We start from the raw sequence: 17645 nt of genomic DNA on the forward strand, positions 1-17645 counted from the left end.
GTTCCATACCACTGCTTTAGGATTGAAGCAAACTTCCTTTCTCTCAGCAGAAAAGTGGGGAGATAGATATGGAATGAGACATAAGTGTTCTGCCCTAGCCAATATGCTGATTTGTTTTGCTTGACTGTTCTTAGCCATTGCATGGGAGGGTTCACTTGGTGGGAGGTACTCATGTAACAGAGATATTAAAAAAAGAAAAGAACAATAGTAAAACATCAAAAAAGAGAGGAAAAATCCTGACTGGGAGTTAATGAGCAGATTGTAATCTAAATGTCTGCCCTTCCCTTCCCTTGTTTCCTGCCTCCACTCTCCTCTGGAGATTAAGAGATGGGGAATCCATTCATTTATTCATTCAAATCAAATCTGTATTAAGTATCTGCTATGTACAAGTCACAATTCCCAGGATACAAGGATGGACTAAGATATACTCAGTGCTATAAGGAGCTCGGAATTGAGTAGAGAAATGGTTTAGGGGCACAAACAGGCAAAATAAATTGTGAACAATACCTAGTCTTTACAGTATTCTGGAGATTTCTATCAACACAATGTCATCCACAGATAGGAGCCTCTGGAGACTTTCACACTCTGTAAGGAATCCTTTTTTTTTTCCCCCTTTAGAATGATTGTCCTATGTACCCTAACTACCCACCTAGGGAAAACCAAGTGAATGAAAAATGCAAAGTGCCCAGACTATGATATACAATCTTGGACAGATGCTACAGATAAATAATGTGGTGGACCCAGAAATGAATGCTATTTTGTTTTATTTGTGAAACTCAAATCCCTCTTGCCTTTTCTTGGCCATATCTCTTTGTTTGATACGCAGAAAAAGAGGAGTCAGAAGAAGCACCTGATTATGGTTTTGTTCCAATAACGACTCTAAAACCTCATCTTCTTGTGTTCTTAGGTCTTCCAGATACACTCACACTCTGGAAATGTGTCTTCATTCTCCTTCAGAGTGAGGAACAAGCAGTCAGAGATAAAGCAGCTGAAGTGGTCCAGGTTGCCCTGTCCCAAGAAAACACTTGCCGGACAACAGGTATGACCCTCTCGTCCTTTGGGTTTGTATTCCTTTTTTCTTTAAGGTTGAAACCTAATCAAGAAGGTATTGTTTGATTTTCTTGAAATTTCCAGTTTCTCTTAAAGCCAGTTCGAACCCTTGGTTCTCTAAATAATTGAACTCCAGAGATAATTTCAGAATGCCACTTGAGCCATTTTCTTTCAGCCTCTCCTATGCCTTACATATGGCAGATCAGCAGAGGTTTCTTGTTTGAGCCCTGGCCCCCCATCTCATGACTTAGAACCCTAATGAACAAAATGGTAGCTTAAAAAAATAACAGAGTGGAGCAGCTAGGTGGTGCAGTGGATAAAGCACTGGCCCTGGATTCAGGAGTACCTGAGTTCAAATCAGGCCTCAGTCACTTAACCCCAATTGCCTTACCCCCCCCAAAAAAACAAAACCGGAGTGTAAGAGAATAGAGAATTAAGTAGTGAGCCCTGGATAATCCACAAATAGATGACCAGCTCCTGGATAATTGAGAGCTGGTGCTACTCAGTTTCCTCATCTATAAAACAGATACCATAGTAGCACCTCTCTCATAGGGTTGTTGTGAGGATGAGATGAGATTAATATCTTCAAACCTTTAAAGCACTACATAAACTCCAGATATCATTGCTGTGATCAGTGGACCCAGTGGAAGAAGGGGGAAGGTAGCTTTATTTTTCAGCCTCTGTCGCAGGAATGTAGTCACTCTGCCACGTCCTTGACTCTTGCCCACGTCACACAGAAGGGATGAGATCTCTCTGTCGGGTTGTCTTGTGTGGTGCCAAAGAGGCACTAGTGCCCCCAGTGAATGGGTAGGGGGGGCAGAAGAACCACCTCCTCCATCCACAGCTGGAGCAGAATTACCTGATCACTAATTCAGAAACTGGACCAGGAGCCTAGGAAAGTGATCATCAACTATGGTGAACTGGTTCGGTTTGGGTTCTCTTCTGGACTCAATGGCCAGGAGGTCCCGAGCTTCTTTACCCAGCCCTGGGGGTGGGGCAGGGGACCTCCTCCCTGAGACTGGACCAGGAAGTTAACGGATGTACACACTGGACTGGGAGGGAGAATAGGGGTGAATGCCATACACTGTGGCGACAACCTAGCACTGGATTCACTCGCTTACTGGCTGAGACGCCTTAACGAGAAATGAGATGCGGGCCTTGGAGAGGCCGAGCCAGGAACTTGCTTCCCCTGAAGTTAGTGTCATGGTCCCATTGGATGATGTGGTGAACCCTGCTTTTCCTTGCAAACCCTCGATTTCCTGGACTAGAGCCCACCACAGCAATTCTTCTTCTGCTTTTCCCTCCTTAACTGAAATGAGGAGGAGGAGGACAGTGGTGACGATGATGATGACGGTGACCGCACAGCCTTTGTTTAATGCTTGGCTGCTTACAACGCATTTTCATGTTCCATCACTTAATCCTTCCAGAAGCTCTGTGAGGCAGGGAGGACAGATGTTATTATTCCCAACTTACGTCGGAGGAAATTGAAGCTTACAAAGGTTACATAATGTACCTGGGCTCACGCAATTACTAAATGGTGGAGAACAAGACTAGAACCCAGGCTGCCTGAGTCCTCATTTAACATTTCCTCCACTGTTCCATCCCATCTCTCAAAGATGCCACCCCTCCTCGGAGAAAGTACATCTAGAACCTTACCTGTAGAGAGCATCGTCAATGAATTATTAATTACTAGTTAATTAATGTATGATTTAGTAGTTCCAGAGAAGGTAACCTGCCTGAAAATATTTCTCACATTAGATTACCATGGTGTCAAGAATTTCATCAGTAGAGATTCACTCCTTTGGCTTACCCATTGTCATCTTTTAAAAGGCAAGTACTCAGCTAGGTGGCGCAGTGGATAAAGCACCGGCCCTGGATTCAGGAGAACCTGAGTTCAAATCGGACCTCAGACACTTGACACTTACTAGCTGTGTGACCCTGGGCAAGTCACTTAACCCCCATTGCCCCGCCAAAAAAAAAAAAAAAGGCAAGTACTCCTAGAAAGAGAAAACTTTGATTGAACACCCAATACATAATTGAATTATGATTGGAGTACATTATACTCCCTATGCTTCTCTAGGCAAGTCATTTCACAGAAATGCAAGTAGGGTTCTCTCCTCCAGGGGTTTGAGGTAAATTGGGGCTCTTGGTTTCTATAAGAAAACAGACTGAGGACCAAGTGAGGGCCTTTGTCAACTGAGTAACAGAGGCAAGAGAATGAGCAGGTGACCCCTGTTGGGCCCCTAAGCCTCAATAGTGCTATTTTTGTGTGTTTGATTTATTTAGAACAGGCTTTAGGTCAGATGCACATACACAGCAGTGACAAAATCCAACAGCCGTAGCTCCCCTGAATAGCGTGGGGACTGGAAGCTGGCCCAGTAGTCGGGTCTTAATGTGGCCCCTTCCCTGTTGGTCAGTTGCCTGGGGCTCAGCATATGTAGAGTTCCCTCCATCTGCAATTTTCATCTTGATTGTCAGCTGCTGGGTGCTCTTGGGTACCAAGTCCTGGCAATGGCATTTGGAAGATCCAAGGGGAAGAACCCAAAAGGACTGATTGATTGTTGGGCCTGGTCTGCATCAGATAAAGACTTGTGTGGTAGCCAGTGTAAGTGCCAGGTGCCAGAATATTTACATGATCACAAAATTCAGAGCTAGAAAGGACCATAGAAGTCATCTAGTTCAACTCCCTGTTTTACTAAGAAGGAATTTAGGCTCTGAGGGATGCAGTGGTTTGTCCCAAGGTCATACATGGTTAGCATCTGAATCCATGTGCTTTGAACCCAAATCCAGCCTCCTCTCTGCTAAATCTTGCCATGGCTAAAAAACACCATTGTCATGCAAAAAAACAAAAACAAAAAAACCCCATCACCACCAACAAAAACCCCACCATTATCCTATGAGACTTCACTCACCCTTGGGCTCAAAGAACAGCTTTCTCCCACCCTCCCCCCAGATATTAGCCCTGCCTACTTCTGTAACACCACCATCGAGTGTGGTGTAGAAACCCTTCAGACCACTGCCGCTCTGCAAACCAAACTGTCTGAAACTGAGCAAATTCCATTCTCTTTCTCTTTCCCCCAAATAGCTACGTGCCAAATAGCTAAGATCTCCCCTTTCAGTCAGGCGGTGCCTGTGACAGTTGGTGATTGTTTTTTCATATGTGAAGGCATAAAGTGGAGAACACTATGCCCATACTGGGAGCAGAAGAGAGGAGGCTGCAGGAAGTACCAGTGTTATGGTCACAGCCGGGGCAGATTGGTTTTCTCTTCTTGCTTTAGTTTAATGGTGTGATAAGCCCAAAATGGGGATCTCAGTTCTAAAATCTGTCCCCTCTTCCTATGAAAGATAAAAGAAGGGATAGGTCTCAGCCTTCCCCATACTAGCTTGGGAATGGAGGAAGGTATTTCTAGAAAGGGAAACAGTGCTACAGACCCAGGAAAAGTTCATAAAATTCTCTGTAATGGAGGCTGAGTATAGATGGATGCTGTTCTTCCCCCAGACTTAGAGAGACCAAGAAGGGTAGGGAAAACTCAACATCATTTGCTATTTTCACTTATCTTATATATGAAGAAACCCAATATCAGACCACAGAGTGTGTTTTCTTGATGACCCAAGGCTCTTAAAACTAGAGACCCTAGTATTAACCCCATCACGGGACCATTCATGCATAGATTCGGAGCAGGAAGAAACCTTAGAGGTCATCTAGACTAACCCCTTCATTTTATAGGAGAGAAAACTGAGGCCCATAGAAATTAAATGACTTTCCCAGGGTCCCACAGATAGTCAATAACAAAGCCAGGATTCAATTCCAGATCCTCTTACTCCAAAGCTAATCCCCTGTCCATTACTCCATGCTGTTTATCTGTAAGTGGACCAGACAAGAGTAAAACTTGACTCGAAACAAGCTCCGCAGTGTTTCATGCCTATTACTAGGATGAAATTGGTGAACAGATGATTCACAAGAGTTAGGGTGCCTGTGAAAGGGGCCTATAGCCGGGGTCAGGGTTCATGGCCAGATGGTTGGCTCAGCTTATTCTTGTGCTTAGGGAGCCTTTGTTGTCTTGGGATCTTTATTTATCTTTCTGCTGATTTCTTCTAGTCTCTCCCAAATGGTATTTCCCTGTCCCCTTGAGACCTAAAAGCTGACATCCCATTGGAAAATCTCAGCTTGTGACTATCTGAGGCTACTTTTACCATGGGAGTGAATAGGTATCAGTGGTAGGGGACTCTCTAATAATAGGACTCACACCCACTGCAGTGAGAGGAAGGGATGAGGGATTCACGGAATAATATCTCCAGGTCTTAACATACCACCAATTATTATATGACTGAGCAAGTCTCTTCCCCTCTTTGTCTTCAATTTCTTCACCTGGGTGAGTTGGACTGATCAGGATTTTTTTTTAAGTAATAAACATTTCTATTTATAGTTTTGGGTTCCAATTTTTATCTCTTCTTCCCTCCCTTCCCTCCCTGAGATGGTAAGCAATCACATGCATTATACATGTAAAACATTACCATATTATTTTGTACAAGAAAATTTGAATAAAAGAAAAAAATGAAAGAGTGAAAAATAGCCTGCTTCAGTCTGTGTTCCATCAATATCAGTTCTTTCTTTGGAGGCGGATAGTATGTTTCATCAACAGTCCTTTGGAATTGTCTTGGATCATTGTATTTCTGAGAATAGTTAAGTCATTTACAGTTCTTCAAACAATATTGCTGTCTCTGTGTACAACATTCTCTTGGTTCTGCTCATTTCGCTATACATCAGTTCATACAAGTCTTTCCAGGCCTTTCTGAAATCTTTGTTTGTCATTTCTTATAGCACAATGATATTCCATTACAATCACATATCACAGCTTATTTAGCCATTCTCCAGTTGATGAGCATGCTCTTGATGTCCAATCCTTAGCCACCACAAAGAGTTGCTATAAATATTTTTGTACTAATAAGTCTTTTTCTCTTTTGGCAGATATATGTCTCTGGGATATAAACCTAGCAGTACTACTGCTGGATCAAAGGGTATGCACAATTCTATAGCCCTTTGGGCACAGTTCCAAATTACTCTCCAGAATGGTTGGATCAGTTCACAACTCCACCAACAGCTTTCCCACATTCCCTCCAACATTCAATATTTTTGATCAGGAATTCTTAACCTTTCTTATGTCATGGATCTTTTGAGCAATCTGGTGATGCTACCAGAAATGTCAGAATAATGTTTTTTGTTGTTGTTGTTTGTTTGTTTGTTTTTAATTTTGTGTGTGTGTGTGAGGCAACTGGGGTCAAGTAAATTGCCCAGGGTCACACAGCTAGTAAGTGTTAAGTGTCTGAGACCAGATTTGAACTCAGGTCCTCCTGAATCCAGGGCCAGTGCTCTATCCACTGCGCCACCTAGCTGCCCCTAGAATAATGGCCCAGGAAAACAAGTGAAATTGAAAACTTTTTTTTTTACAAATTCATGGTTCTGGGGCAGCTAGGTAGTGCAGTGGATAGAGCACTGGCCCTGGAATCAGGAGGACCTGAGTTCAAATCCTGCCTCAGACACTTGAAACTTACTAGCTGTGTGACCCTGGGTAAGTCACTTAACCCCAATTGCCTTACCAAAAAAAAGTTCATGGTTCCCAAATATAGAGAGATAAGGACCAGAACAGAACTTTGGAGGTATAGCAATGGTTAGGGGGAGTAACATAGAAGGTGAATATGCAAAGGAAGCTGACTCCAACAGATAGAGGGATAACAAAGAGAGAACCATGTCACAAAAACCCAAGGAAGGGTGTACAGAAGTAGTGTCAGATGCTGCAGAGATGTCAGAAAGGATGAGGATTTGGTAATGAAAAGATCACTGGTAACATTGGAAGGAGCAGCTTCAGTTGAATGTTGTGGTTGAAAGTCTTATTCTTAATAGTATTTTATTTTTTTCCCAGTTACATGTAAAGATAGTTTTCCACATTTGTTTTTATGAGAATTTGAACTACAACCTAAAATCACCTACCCAGGAAAACTGAGTATAATCTTTCAGGGGAAAAAGGGGGGCTTCACTGAAAAAGAGGACTTTCAGGCATTCATGATGAAAAGACCTGAACTGAATAGAAAATTTGACTTTCAAATACAAGACCCTAGAGAAGCATAAAAAGGTAAACAGGAAAAAGAAATCATTTGGGAGATTTTGAGTTCCAGATTTTTCTTTCTCCCTCCCTGCTCCCCAAGACAGAAAGCAATCTATTATAGGTTATATATGTACAATCACATTAAACATATTTCTGCATTAGTCATGTTTTTTTTTAATTACATATAAGGTATTTTATTTTTTCCGTTACATGTACAGATAGTTCTCAACTTTTGTTTATACAAGCTTTACAATTTCAGATTTTTCTCCCTCCCCCCTCCCCTAGACGGCAGGTAATCTGATATAGGTTATATCTATATATCTATATACATATAGATATATATATATACATGCACATATATATACACATAATAACATTAATCCTATTTCTGCATTAATCCTGTTATAAGAGAAAAAATCAGAGCAGTAATGCAAAACCTCAAAATAGAAAAAAAAAACCCAATAGCACCCAAAACAAAAGAAATAGTATGGTTCAATCAGCATCTATACTCCACAGTTCTTTTTTTTTTTTTCTTGGATTTGGAGATCCTCTTCTATCATGACTTCCCTGGAACTCTTCTGTACCATTGCATTGGTGAGAAGAATATAGTCCATCACAGTAGGTCAACACTCAATGTTGATGATATTGTGTACAATGTTCTTCTGGTTCTGCTCATCTCACTCATCATCAGCTCACGTAAGACCCTCCAGGTTTCTCTGAACTCCTCCCGCTCATCATTTCTTACAGCACAATAGTATTCCATTGTATTCATATACCACAACTTGTCCAGCCATTCCCCAATGGATGGGCACCCCCTCAACTTCCAATTCCTTGCTACCACGTAAAGAGCAGCTATAAATATTTTTGTACATGTGGGTCCCTTTCCCCCCTCCATGATTTCTTTGGGAAAAAGACCTAAAAGTGGGATTGCTGGGTCAAAGGGTATGCACAGCTTTATTGCCCTTTGGGCATAATTCCAAATTGCTCTCCAGAATGGTTGGATCAGTTCACAGCTCCACCAACAATGAATTTCAAGTGTTCCAATTTTCCCACAGCTTCTCCAACATTTATTATCTTCTTTTTTTGTCATTTTAGCCAATCTGATAAGTGTCAGGTGGTACCTCAGAGTTGTTTTAATTTGCATCTCTCTAATCATTAGAGATTTAGAGCATTTTTTCATATGGGCATAGATAGCTTTGGATTCTTCATCAGAAAACTGCCTGTTCATATCCTTTGACCATTTCTCAATTGGGGAATGACTTGGATTCTTATAAATTTGATTTAGTTCCCTATATATTTTAGAGATGAGGCCTTTATCAGAAGTACTGGCCTCAAAAATTGTTTCCCAGCTTTCTGCCTCCCTTCTAATTTTGGATGCATTGCTTCTGTTTGTACAGAAATTTTTTAATTTAATATAATCAAAATCATCCATTTTGTATTTTATAATATACTCTATCTCTTGTTTGGTCAAAAACTGTGTTCCTTTCCAAAGATCTGATAGGTAGACTATTCCTTTCTCTCCTAATTTACCTATGGTATCACCTCTTATGTCTAAATCATGTATCCATTTTGACCTTATTTTAGTATAAGGTGTAAGATGTTGGTCTATGCCTAATTTCTGCCATACTATCTTCCAGTTTTCCCAGCAGTTTTTGTCAAATACTGAGTTCCTATCCCAGAAGCTGGAGTCTTTGGGTTTATCAAACACTACATTACTAGTGTCATTTGCTACTGCATTTCCTGAGCCTAGCCTATTTCATTGATCTACCACTCTTTTTTTTAGCCAGTACCAGATAGTTTTGATGACTGCCGCTTTATAGTAAAGCTCCAGGTTTGGTACCGCTAACCCACCTTCCTGTGAATTTTTTTTCATTATTTCCCTGGATATTCTTGATTTTTTGTTTTTCCAGATGAATTTTGTTATTATTTTTTCTAGCTGTATAAAATAATTTTTAGGTAGTCTGATTGGTATGGCACTGAATAAGTAAATTAATTTAGGCAGTATTGTCATTTTTACTATATTAGCTCTGCCTATCCATGAGCAATTGATATCTTTCCAATTATTTAGATCTGATTTGATTTGTGTGAAGAGTGTTTGGTAGTTGTGTTCATAGAGTTCCTGGGTTTGTCTTGGCAAGTAGACTCCCAAGTATTTTATATTATCTACCGTTACTTTAAATGGAATTTCTCTTTCTATCTCTTGCTGCTGGACTTTGTTGGTCATGTATAGAAATGCTGATGATTTATGTGGATTTATTTTATATCCTGCTACTTTGCTAAAGTTGTTCATTGTTTCAAGTAATTTTTGAGTTGATTCTTGTGAGATTTAAAATTGGATATTAGATCATAAATCTCCCCTACTTAACCTTTCCCTTAATTTATCTCCCAAACTAGTAAATGGAAGCAGCTTTTGGTTTTCTAGATAGACCTTTTTATTTATAGTTATGATAGTCACAAGGTGATGTTGGTTAGAAGGATAGGAAAGTAGAAACACAATACAAATCGTCTTAAGTCTAAGCTTAGTCTATATTCCTTATAACAACTCACCAAACCGACAAGGCCACCTTTGGAGAGAGAATCTGTTCCGCGCCGTCAGGAGTCCCGCCAAGCAGGCAAAAAAAGGCTCCTCTGCTTCTCTCCACCCCGGAAGTCCCAAAAAAAAAACCCCGCAGGCAGTCTGACATGCGCAAGCAGGCGCACTGTACCTGGCAGGCAGTCTGACATGCGCAGCAGGCGGACTGTACCCGGCAGGCAGTCTGACATGCGCAGCAGGCAGACTGTTCATCTCCTCCCCAAAAGGGTGGTCCTTGAAAAACTGGCGTCTTTCAGTTATCCTAACCGACTGTTAAAAACTTTCATATTTTACCACATTTCCCCCCTTTGCTTCCTCAAGAAACGGAATGTTTCCTTGATGGAACAGTAAAAAGAACATAATAACTTTTGCTGACTAATAATATGCGAACAACAATACAGAAAAGGAAGAGAGGAAAGTTTTTGTCCAGAGGGGCGATTTTTTTTTTTTTCTCATGAACCGACGCTTTGACATTAGTCTTGCAAAGGGAGAGCCTCTGCAGAGAGTACATGTTACAGATAGTATATAACAGAAAGGAGATAGTAAAAGCTAATAAAGCAAAACAGTTCATATAAAGTCTCTGAGTTCTCTTGTCTTCTTGAAGTGGTAAGATGTCATCAGGAGGAAACTGGATTCTGGTCTGGAAAACTGGATTCTGGACTCTGGTCTGGATTCTGGATTCTGGTCTGGATTCTGGACTCTGGACTCTGGTCTGGAAAGCTGGATTATCTTCTTTAACTGTTTGAATTGCTGTATTTTTAAAACCTTAGCATAGCATTGTCAATGATCAAATTAATAAATTCCATTACATTCCCTCCTTTATATGGTTAGACTTGTAATAGAGGGTTGAGGTAGTTATGCAATGTGTAACACTTTTTACCACCATGTGTCTGGATCAAAGCCAAATTTAGTATGTGTTCATGACACCTGAAAATGTTATGGAAAGGTTATCATACCATATCTCATGGTTCTGAGACAGCCAGTGATTGTGCTAGGCCACAGGTGAATTCAACTGAGTGAGATAAAAAGATAAATAAGTTCAGTTAAATTAGGTTAAATTAGGAGGGAGAGAGGATGAATACTGGACTGTGCCTAGTAATTGTGCTCTACATAGTCACCATCATAAGCAAACCATGGACTTACGTATACCTGTCTCTCCTTTTGTTGCACATATATTCTCTCCAGGGCCTGCATCAGAGTTCACAGCAAGTTAGTCTCTGAAATGATAAGTTTCCATATTTCTGAAATCTCATTAATTTCACCAAAGACAATATGATGGTAAAAATGTGTGCTATGCTGCATAACTGAGAATATATTAGTGATATATACAATAATTCCAAACCATACCCAGAGTATAATGAGTTGATTCTCTAGGATTCTTTAAGTATACCATCATATCATCTGCAAAGAGTGATAGTTTTGTTTCCTCCTTGCCTATTCTAATTCCTTTAATTCCTTTCTCTTCTCTGATTGCTAAAGCTAACATTTCTAGGACAATATTAAATAATAGGGGTGATAATGGACATCCCTGTTTCACCCCTGATCTTATTGGGAAGGCCTCTAATTTATCTCCATTGCATATAATACTTGCTGATGGCTTTAGGTAGATACTGTTTATTATTCTAAGGAAAGCTCCACCTATTCCTAAACTCTCTAGTGTTTTTATTAGGAATGGGTGTTGTACTTTGTCAAAAGCTTTCTCTGCATCTATTGAGATAATCATATGATTTTGGTTGGTTTTCTTATTGATGTGGTTGATTATGTTAATAGTTTTTCTAATGTTAAACCAGTCCTGCATTCCTGGTATAAATCCCACCTGGTCATAGTGTATTATCCTGGTGATCACTTTCTGTAATCTCCTTGCTAATATCTTACTTAAGATTTTAGCATCAATATTCATTAGCGAAATTGGTCTATAATTTTCTTTCTCTGTTTTTGCTTTGCCTGGTTTTGGTATCACCACCATATTTGTGTCATAAAACGAATTTGGTAGAACTCCTTCTTCACCTATTTTTCCAAATAATTTGTATAATATTGGAATTAATTGTTCTTTAAATGTTTTGTAAAATTCACCCGTAAACCCATCTGGCCCTGGGGATTTTTTCTTAGGGAGTTCATTAATGGCTTGTTCTGCATTAGTCATGTTGTGAAAGAAGAATCAGAACAAATGGGGGAAACCTCAAAGAACAAAAACAAAAAAAAAGTAGAAACAGTATGGTTCAATCTCATTCAGATTCCACAGTTCTTTTTTCCGGATGTGGAGAGCATTTTCCATCTTAAGTCCTTTGAAATTGTCTTGGATCATTGTATTGCTGAGAAGAGCCAAGTCTATCACAGTTGATCATCGCACAAGGTTGCTGTTACTGTGTACTGTATTCTCCTGGTTTTGCTCACTTCACTCAGCATCAGTCCACTTAAGTCTTGGTTGAAAGTCTTATTGAAAAGGTTTGAAGAGTGAGTGAGAGAAGTCCAGGAAGTAAGTGGAAGCAATAACCCCAGGCAGCTTTTTCTCAGAATTTGGCTGAGAAAGGAAGGAGAGATGTAGTACAGTAGCTGGAGGATTGGTGTTTCCTTTTTAGGATGAGGGCGATTTGTTAGTGCTTATAGGTAGCAGGGAAGGAAGCATTAGATGGGAGAGATGGAAGATTGGAGAAGGGAGAGGATTGTGGAGCAATCTGCTGGAGAAGATAGGAGAGGATGAGGTCCATGGACGTAGAAGGAAGTTGTCCTTGGTGAGAAGGTCTGGCTCTTTAAGAGAGCAAATGAGGAAAGAATGGTAGACGATGCAGAGAAGGATGGAAGAGGGAGCTCATGGCAAATGACTTCTATTTTCTCAGTAAAATGTGAGACAGAATACTCCTAAGAGGGTGAAGGGAGGGAGAAGTGAGAAGAGAAGCGAAGCTTTGGAATAGGCTCTGTGGGGCAGCTAGGTGGCGCAGTGGATAGAGCACCGGCCCTGGATTCAGGAGGACCTGAGTTCAAATCTGGCCTCAGACACTTAATACTTACTAGCTGTGTGACTCTGGGCAAGTCACTTGACCCCAATTGCCTCACCAAAAAAAAAAAAAAAAGAACAGCCTGTGTGGGTAGTGGGACAGACAGTTGGGGAGGAGTAGAAGGAAATGCCTCGCTGCAGTGGGGGCCCAGTTGATGTTAAAGAGTTGCAGATTTTGAGAGTCATGATAGACCTCAACAGCCATCTAGTCCAGCCCATACATGAAAAGGAGCCCCCATTTTGATAGCATAACCCACAAGGGTGGTCCAGCCTCTGCTGGAAGGAAGGGAAACACATACAGCCCACTTGTGGATAGCTTTCTTTGTTAGGAAGTTGTTCCTTTGCTTCTTTGTAGCTCACACCCTTTGCTTCTGGTTTTGCCCTCTGCGCCAAAAGGACCGAGTCTAATCATACTCTTCTACACGCTGGCCCTTCAGGTAGTTAAACAGTGATCCTGCCCCTTCTGAGTCTTCTCTCCTTTGAGTACATTATTCCCAGTTCCTTCAGTGGCTCCTCATATGACACTGACTCAAGGCCCTTCATCATCCTAACTCGCCTTCCCTGGACATTGTCCACCTTATCAATGTCCATCCTCAGCCATGATGCCCACTACTGAATACAGTCCCCCAGTGTGGTCTGAGGAAGGAAGAGCGAATGCAGCTGTCCCCTCCCTAATCCTTAGAAGCTCTGTTCCCACTTAATTCAGACCAAGATTTCAGGGCTTCTTGGTTGCCACAGTACTCTACTGACTCACTTGGACTTGCAGGACACTAAGACCCTCAGATCTACAGCATTCCTCTCATCTGCCAGTTCCCCAGCACTTAATACAGTGCCTAACACATAGTAGGTACTTAATAAATGTCTGTTGACTATCAAAAAGAAATGGGTTTAGGCACTGATGATCTATTCTTGATGCTAGCTCTTTTTAAACATCTCTCTTTTTTGTATGTTCCCAACCATCTCTAATAACACATTCTAGAATTTTTTGAGGAACCAAAGTCAAGAACACTGCCAGAGGGGACAGCTAGGTGGCGCAGTGGGTAGAACACTGGCCCTGGATTCAGGAGGACCTGAGTTCAAATTTGACCTCAGACACTCAACACTTACTAGCTGTGTGACCCTGGGCAAGTCACTTAACCCTCATTGGCCTGGAAAGAAAAGGAAAAAGAAAAGAACACTTCCAGACCTGTAGTTTACAGGCTCAGTACTCTTCCATTTTTTGAAAATGGAGAAAGTTGTACTCCCATTTTCCATGATTTTTTAAAAAGTATCACTGACAGTGGCTCAGCAGTCCCATCTGCCGGTTTTTTCAGAACCAGAGGACATAATTCATCTGGGCCAGGACACTTGAATTCATCAACCAGGGTAACTGGTTGCTCTCCAACTAACTCCCTGTTAGTCATTTTATTACATCATTTCCAGTGAAAAGAGGGTTGGGTTTTGGGGTTTTTTTTCCTTTTAAAAAAAGTCAAGGGGTAGCTAGGTGGCGCAATGGATAAAGCACTGGCCTTGGATTCAGGAAGACCTGAGTTCAAATCCAGCCTCAGACATTTGACACTTAACTAGCTGTGTGACCCTGGGCAAGTCACTTAACCCTTATTGCCCTGCAAAAAGAAAAAAAAGGAAAAAAAAAGTAAGTAAAATGACAATTGAGTAGCTCTCCGTCTCTATTGTTAATTATCATTATTCCATTCTACCCCAAGCATCCTTCTCATTCTCCTTTCCCTCCAATATAACTTTTTTTTTTAAATCCATTTTTTGTCCTTAGCTTCTTTTGCCAACCTTAGCTCATTCTGAGCTTTTGCATTCCTGACACTTATGGGAGTAGACCATGTGCCTCCTCTTCTATCACCAGGTTTCAGTCTTGGTTGGTGAATTCCTTATGCATCCACATTGATCTCTTCAGACAAATCCTATTTTCTCTCCTCACTGAAATTGCTTCCCTTTGTGTCTTCAGAATTTCTTTCTGTGGGGACCGGAGGGCGGGGGGGGGGGGGGGGAGGCAGCTAGGTGGCGCAGTGGGTAAAGCACTGGCCCTGGATTCAGGAGGACCTGAGTTCAAATTTGACCTCAGACACTTGACACTTACTAGCTGTGTGACCCTGGGCAAGTCACTTAACCCTCATTGCCCCACCAAAAAAAAAAAAATCAAGAATTTCTTTCTACAGGACCTCCCAACTATCTGGACAGACTTCTCCTGAATCATTTCATTCCCCAATACCCCACCAAGCTTTCCTCTGAACCATTTGAAATTCGCTTCCTTGACCGAACCTAGAGTGTGTATCAGAATGAGCCCCGTTTATCACTACTCTATTGCAAGCTTAAGGATTGCATGGCCACTTACCCCCAAAGTTCCCATCATTTCTACCCCAGCAGCAAGTTCCTCTGTGTTAGTTTAGTGATCATTCCACCTTTTGAAGAATGACATGAGCTCTAAGATAGCTCAAGGTGCTTTTGTCAGAGACTGAGCTCCAAAAGCCACCTGGAGAACGAAGGTCCCCTCTCACCACATGCCTCTGTCCCAGGCCTTGGAATGCTTCCCAAACTCCTCTTCCATCTTCCCTTTCAGTCCAGGTGGCCTGTAGTCTTTGCCAAGACAAAATCACTTCTGTTTCTCCCTCCTTTGACCTTTACCATCATCCTTCTTCCCTCTTGTTCCTCCTGGATGTCTTCACATGAGTGTGCCTCTTAATGTGCAGTGCCACCCTCTCCTCTTTCTTTTGAGTCAATTATGTCCGTCCAGAGCTGGGAAGCACACATGGGTTTCATCCCAACAAGTCTCAGTGATACTAGGGAGGTCAAATTTGCCCACTTGCGTTGGGACCCTTAATGTCTCTTGTTTGATCATTAAACTTTGGGCATATGTATATGGGTCCCTTTCTGGGTTATTGTCTGCTGTGGATTTCCAGGTGCCTTCATTGCTCTTCTTCCTTCTTTGTGGCTCTTCTTTGCAGTACCTAACCAGGGGGCTGTGCCCAGGCAGTTTTCTCTCTCGAGCCTCTCTCTACCTGACCCTCCCCCCTCCGCCGTCCCATTGTTTTTAAAGTTTTAAAAGATCAAATAGCATAAACTTATAATAGACTCAGCCTCCCAGCTGTGTGACTTCTTCCAGATCTTTTCACCCACATAAGAGCGGAGGTGCCACACAGAAGGAAAGAACTTGGGGAAGTATATCCACATTCCCTGTGGCCTTCTTCTTTTTTTTTTTCGGTGGGGCAATGAGGGTTAAGTGACTTGCCCAGGGTCACACAGCTAGTAAGTGTCAAATGTCTGAGACTGGATTTGAACTCAGGTCTTCCTGAATCCAGGGTCAGTGCTTTATCCACTGTACCACCTAGCTGCCCCCGTGTGGCCTTCTTCTTATTTCCCAGTCCCCTAGCCTGGGGACGCTACACTGGCATGGGGTGAAGCCCAGGGTCCACGTTGTGTGTGCCACCCATTGTCAGACTCCTTCAATGAGGAGACTGGACAGTTCAGGCCCAGTGGCCAGGCCCCTAAAGGCAGGGCCTGATGGGGAAGCCTGGGGTCTTTGCATTACTGGGGCTGGACCTGAGGGGTGAGTGGGAGGGGTTTGTAGGGCCCAGGAGTATCACAACTTTGGTCTATTCTCTGCTTCCCCTAGTTCCCCCAGCCAACATCTTTTCTTGAACCATAAAGGGGGAAAAAAAAAAAAAGATTATCTCTAGGAGCGGTCCTGAGGTGTGGCTGGATGTGCAGGGGGTGGGGTGAAGGGATTACAGACTTAACTTTCCTATCTTCCCACTGGGTTCACTCCTTTTTTTTTTTTTTAGAGGCAATTGGGGTTAAGTGACTTGCCCAGGGTCACACAGCCAGTAAGTGTTAAGTGTCTGAGGCTGGACCTAAACTCAGGTCCTCCTGACTCCAGGGCCAGTTCTCTATCCACTGCGCCACCTAGCTGCCCCTGGGTTCACTCTTATAGCTCCTGAAGACCTCTCTCTCTTATCCTTGGCTTCATGGCGATTTTTGCCACCTCATTCATGGAGCCTTCTCCAAGCCTCCCTTCTTTCCTCTGGCCCATCTGTGACATTTAGAAAAAAAGGTCCTTCTCACAATACAAACAGATCTCTGGTGACTAAGAAAAACAGGGTCATGGAGGATTAAAAGAAGCCCCAGAAGTTCAATGTGTTATGCTAGTTGCCACACGGGGGCAGCTAGGTGGTACAGTGGATAAAGCACTGGCCCTGGATTCAGAACAAGGAAAATAATTGTCTTAATATGAATCTCCGTCTATTGCTCTTCCTCAGGGAGCCAGCTTCGAGGCCAGGGTCTTCTCCAGATGACTCAGGTTTAGTTTCTTGTGGATTTTTCCAGACACTTTATAGTGTTCCAGCAGTAAGTTCTCCCACCTCCTCTTGGAGCTTTATCTCGTTCCCCCTTTTCTGAACTTGGGTACTCCTAACAAGCTTTACCACCAAGCTCAGCATTCGATCATAATTGTGCCTTGTTTTGTCCTGTGTTTCACATAATTTAGTCCTATCTCCCTAACTAACCCATACATCACTCAAGAATAAGAACTCCTTTTATCTTGCCCACAGTGTCTAGCGCAGGGCTGGATGCCTCATGGGCCCTGTCCCTACTTGTCAATGCATCCGGCTTCAAGTTAGCTGTCTCTGGATCAGTTTTGAGGTTTTGTTTTTGTTTTTTTGGAGGAAAATCCAAAAGATGTCTACCTGTGCTTGGGAACAAACAGACAGAAAAATACACGTGTCTTGTATAACACCAATAGCACCATCCCAAAGGGGAGATTTTCTGCTATTTCATGTACTTCCTTCCCAGACCAATCAAGCCCTGTCTTGTCTTGTGGAGAGAGGATTCTGACTGCCTTGTGCTGTTCTCTCCCTCCTTTCATAAATGTTTACAAATCAAACCTCAGATGCTGTTTCTAGGACACTGGCCTAGGCAT

At 42.2% G+C, this 17645-nt stretch overlaps 1 protein-coding gene across 2 annotated transcripts in view; it reads left to right on the top strand.

Annotated features, from left to right (window-relative positions):
- Positions 1–17645, top strand: part of THADA (THADA armadillo repeat containing) — a 458536-nt gene that overhangs the window by 385233 nt on the left and 55658 nt on the right. For both annotated transcript variants that reach the window (XM_043990158.1, XM_043990159.1), the window contains exon 36: positions 908–1039. In XM_043990158.1, the coding sequence (XP_043846093.1) occupies positions 908–1039 (132 nt within the window). The remainder of the gene's footprint in view (positions 1–907; positions 1040–17645) is intronic.

This window comes from Dromiciops gliroides, chromosome 2 (assembly GCF_019393635.1).
Source record: "Dromiciops gliroides isolate mDroGli1 chromosome 2, mDroGli1.pri, whole genome shotgun sequence".
Classification (NCBI taxonomy): Eukaryota; Metazoa; Chordata; class Mammalia; order Microbiotheria; family Microbiotheriidae; genus Dromiciops; species Dromiciops gliroides.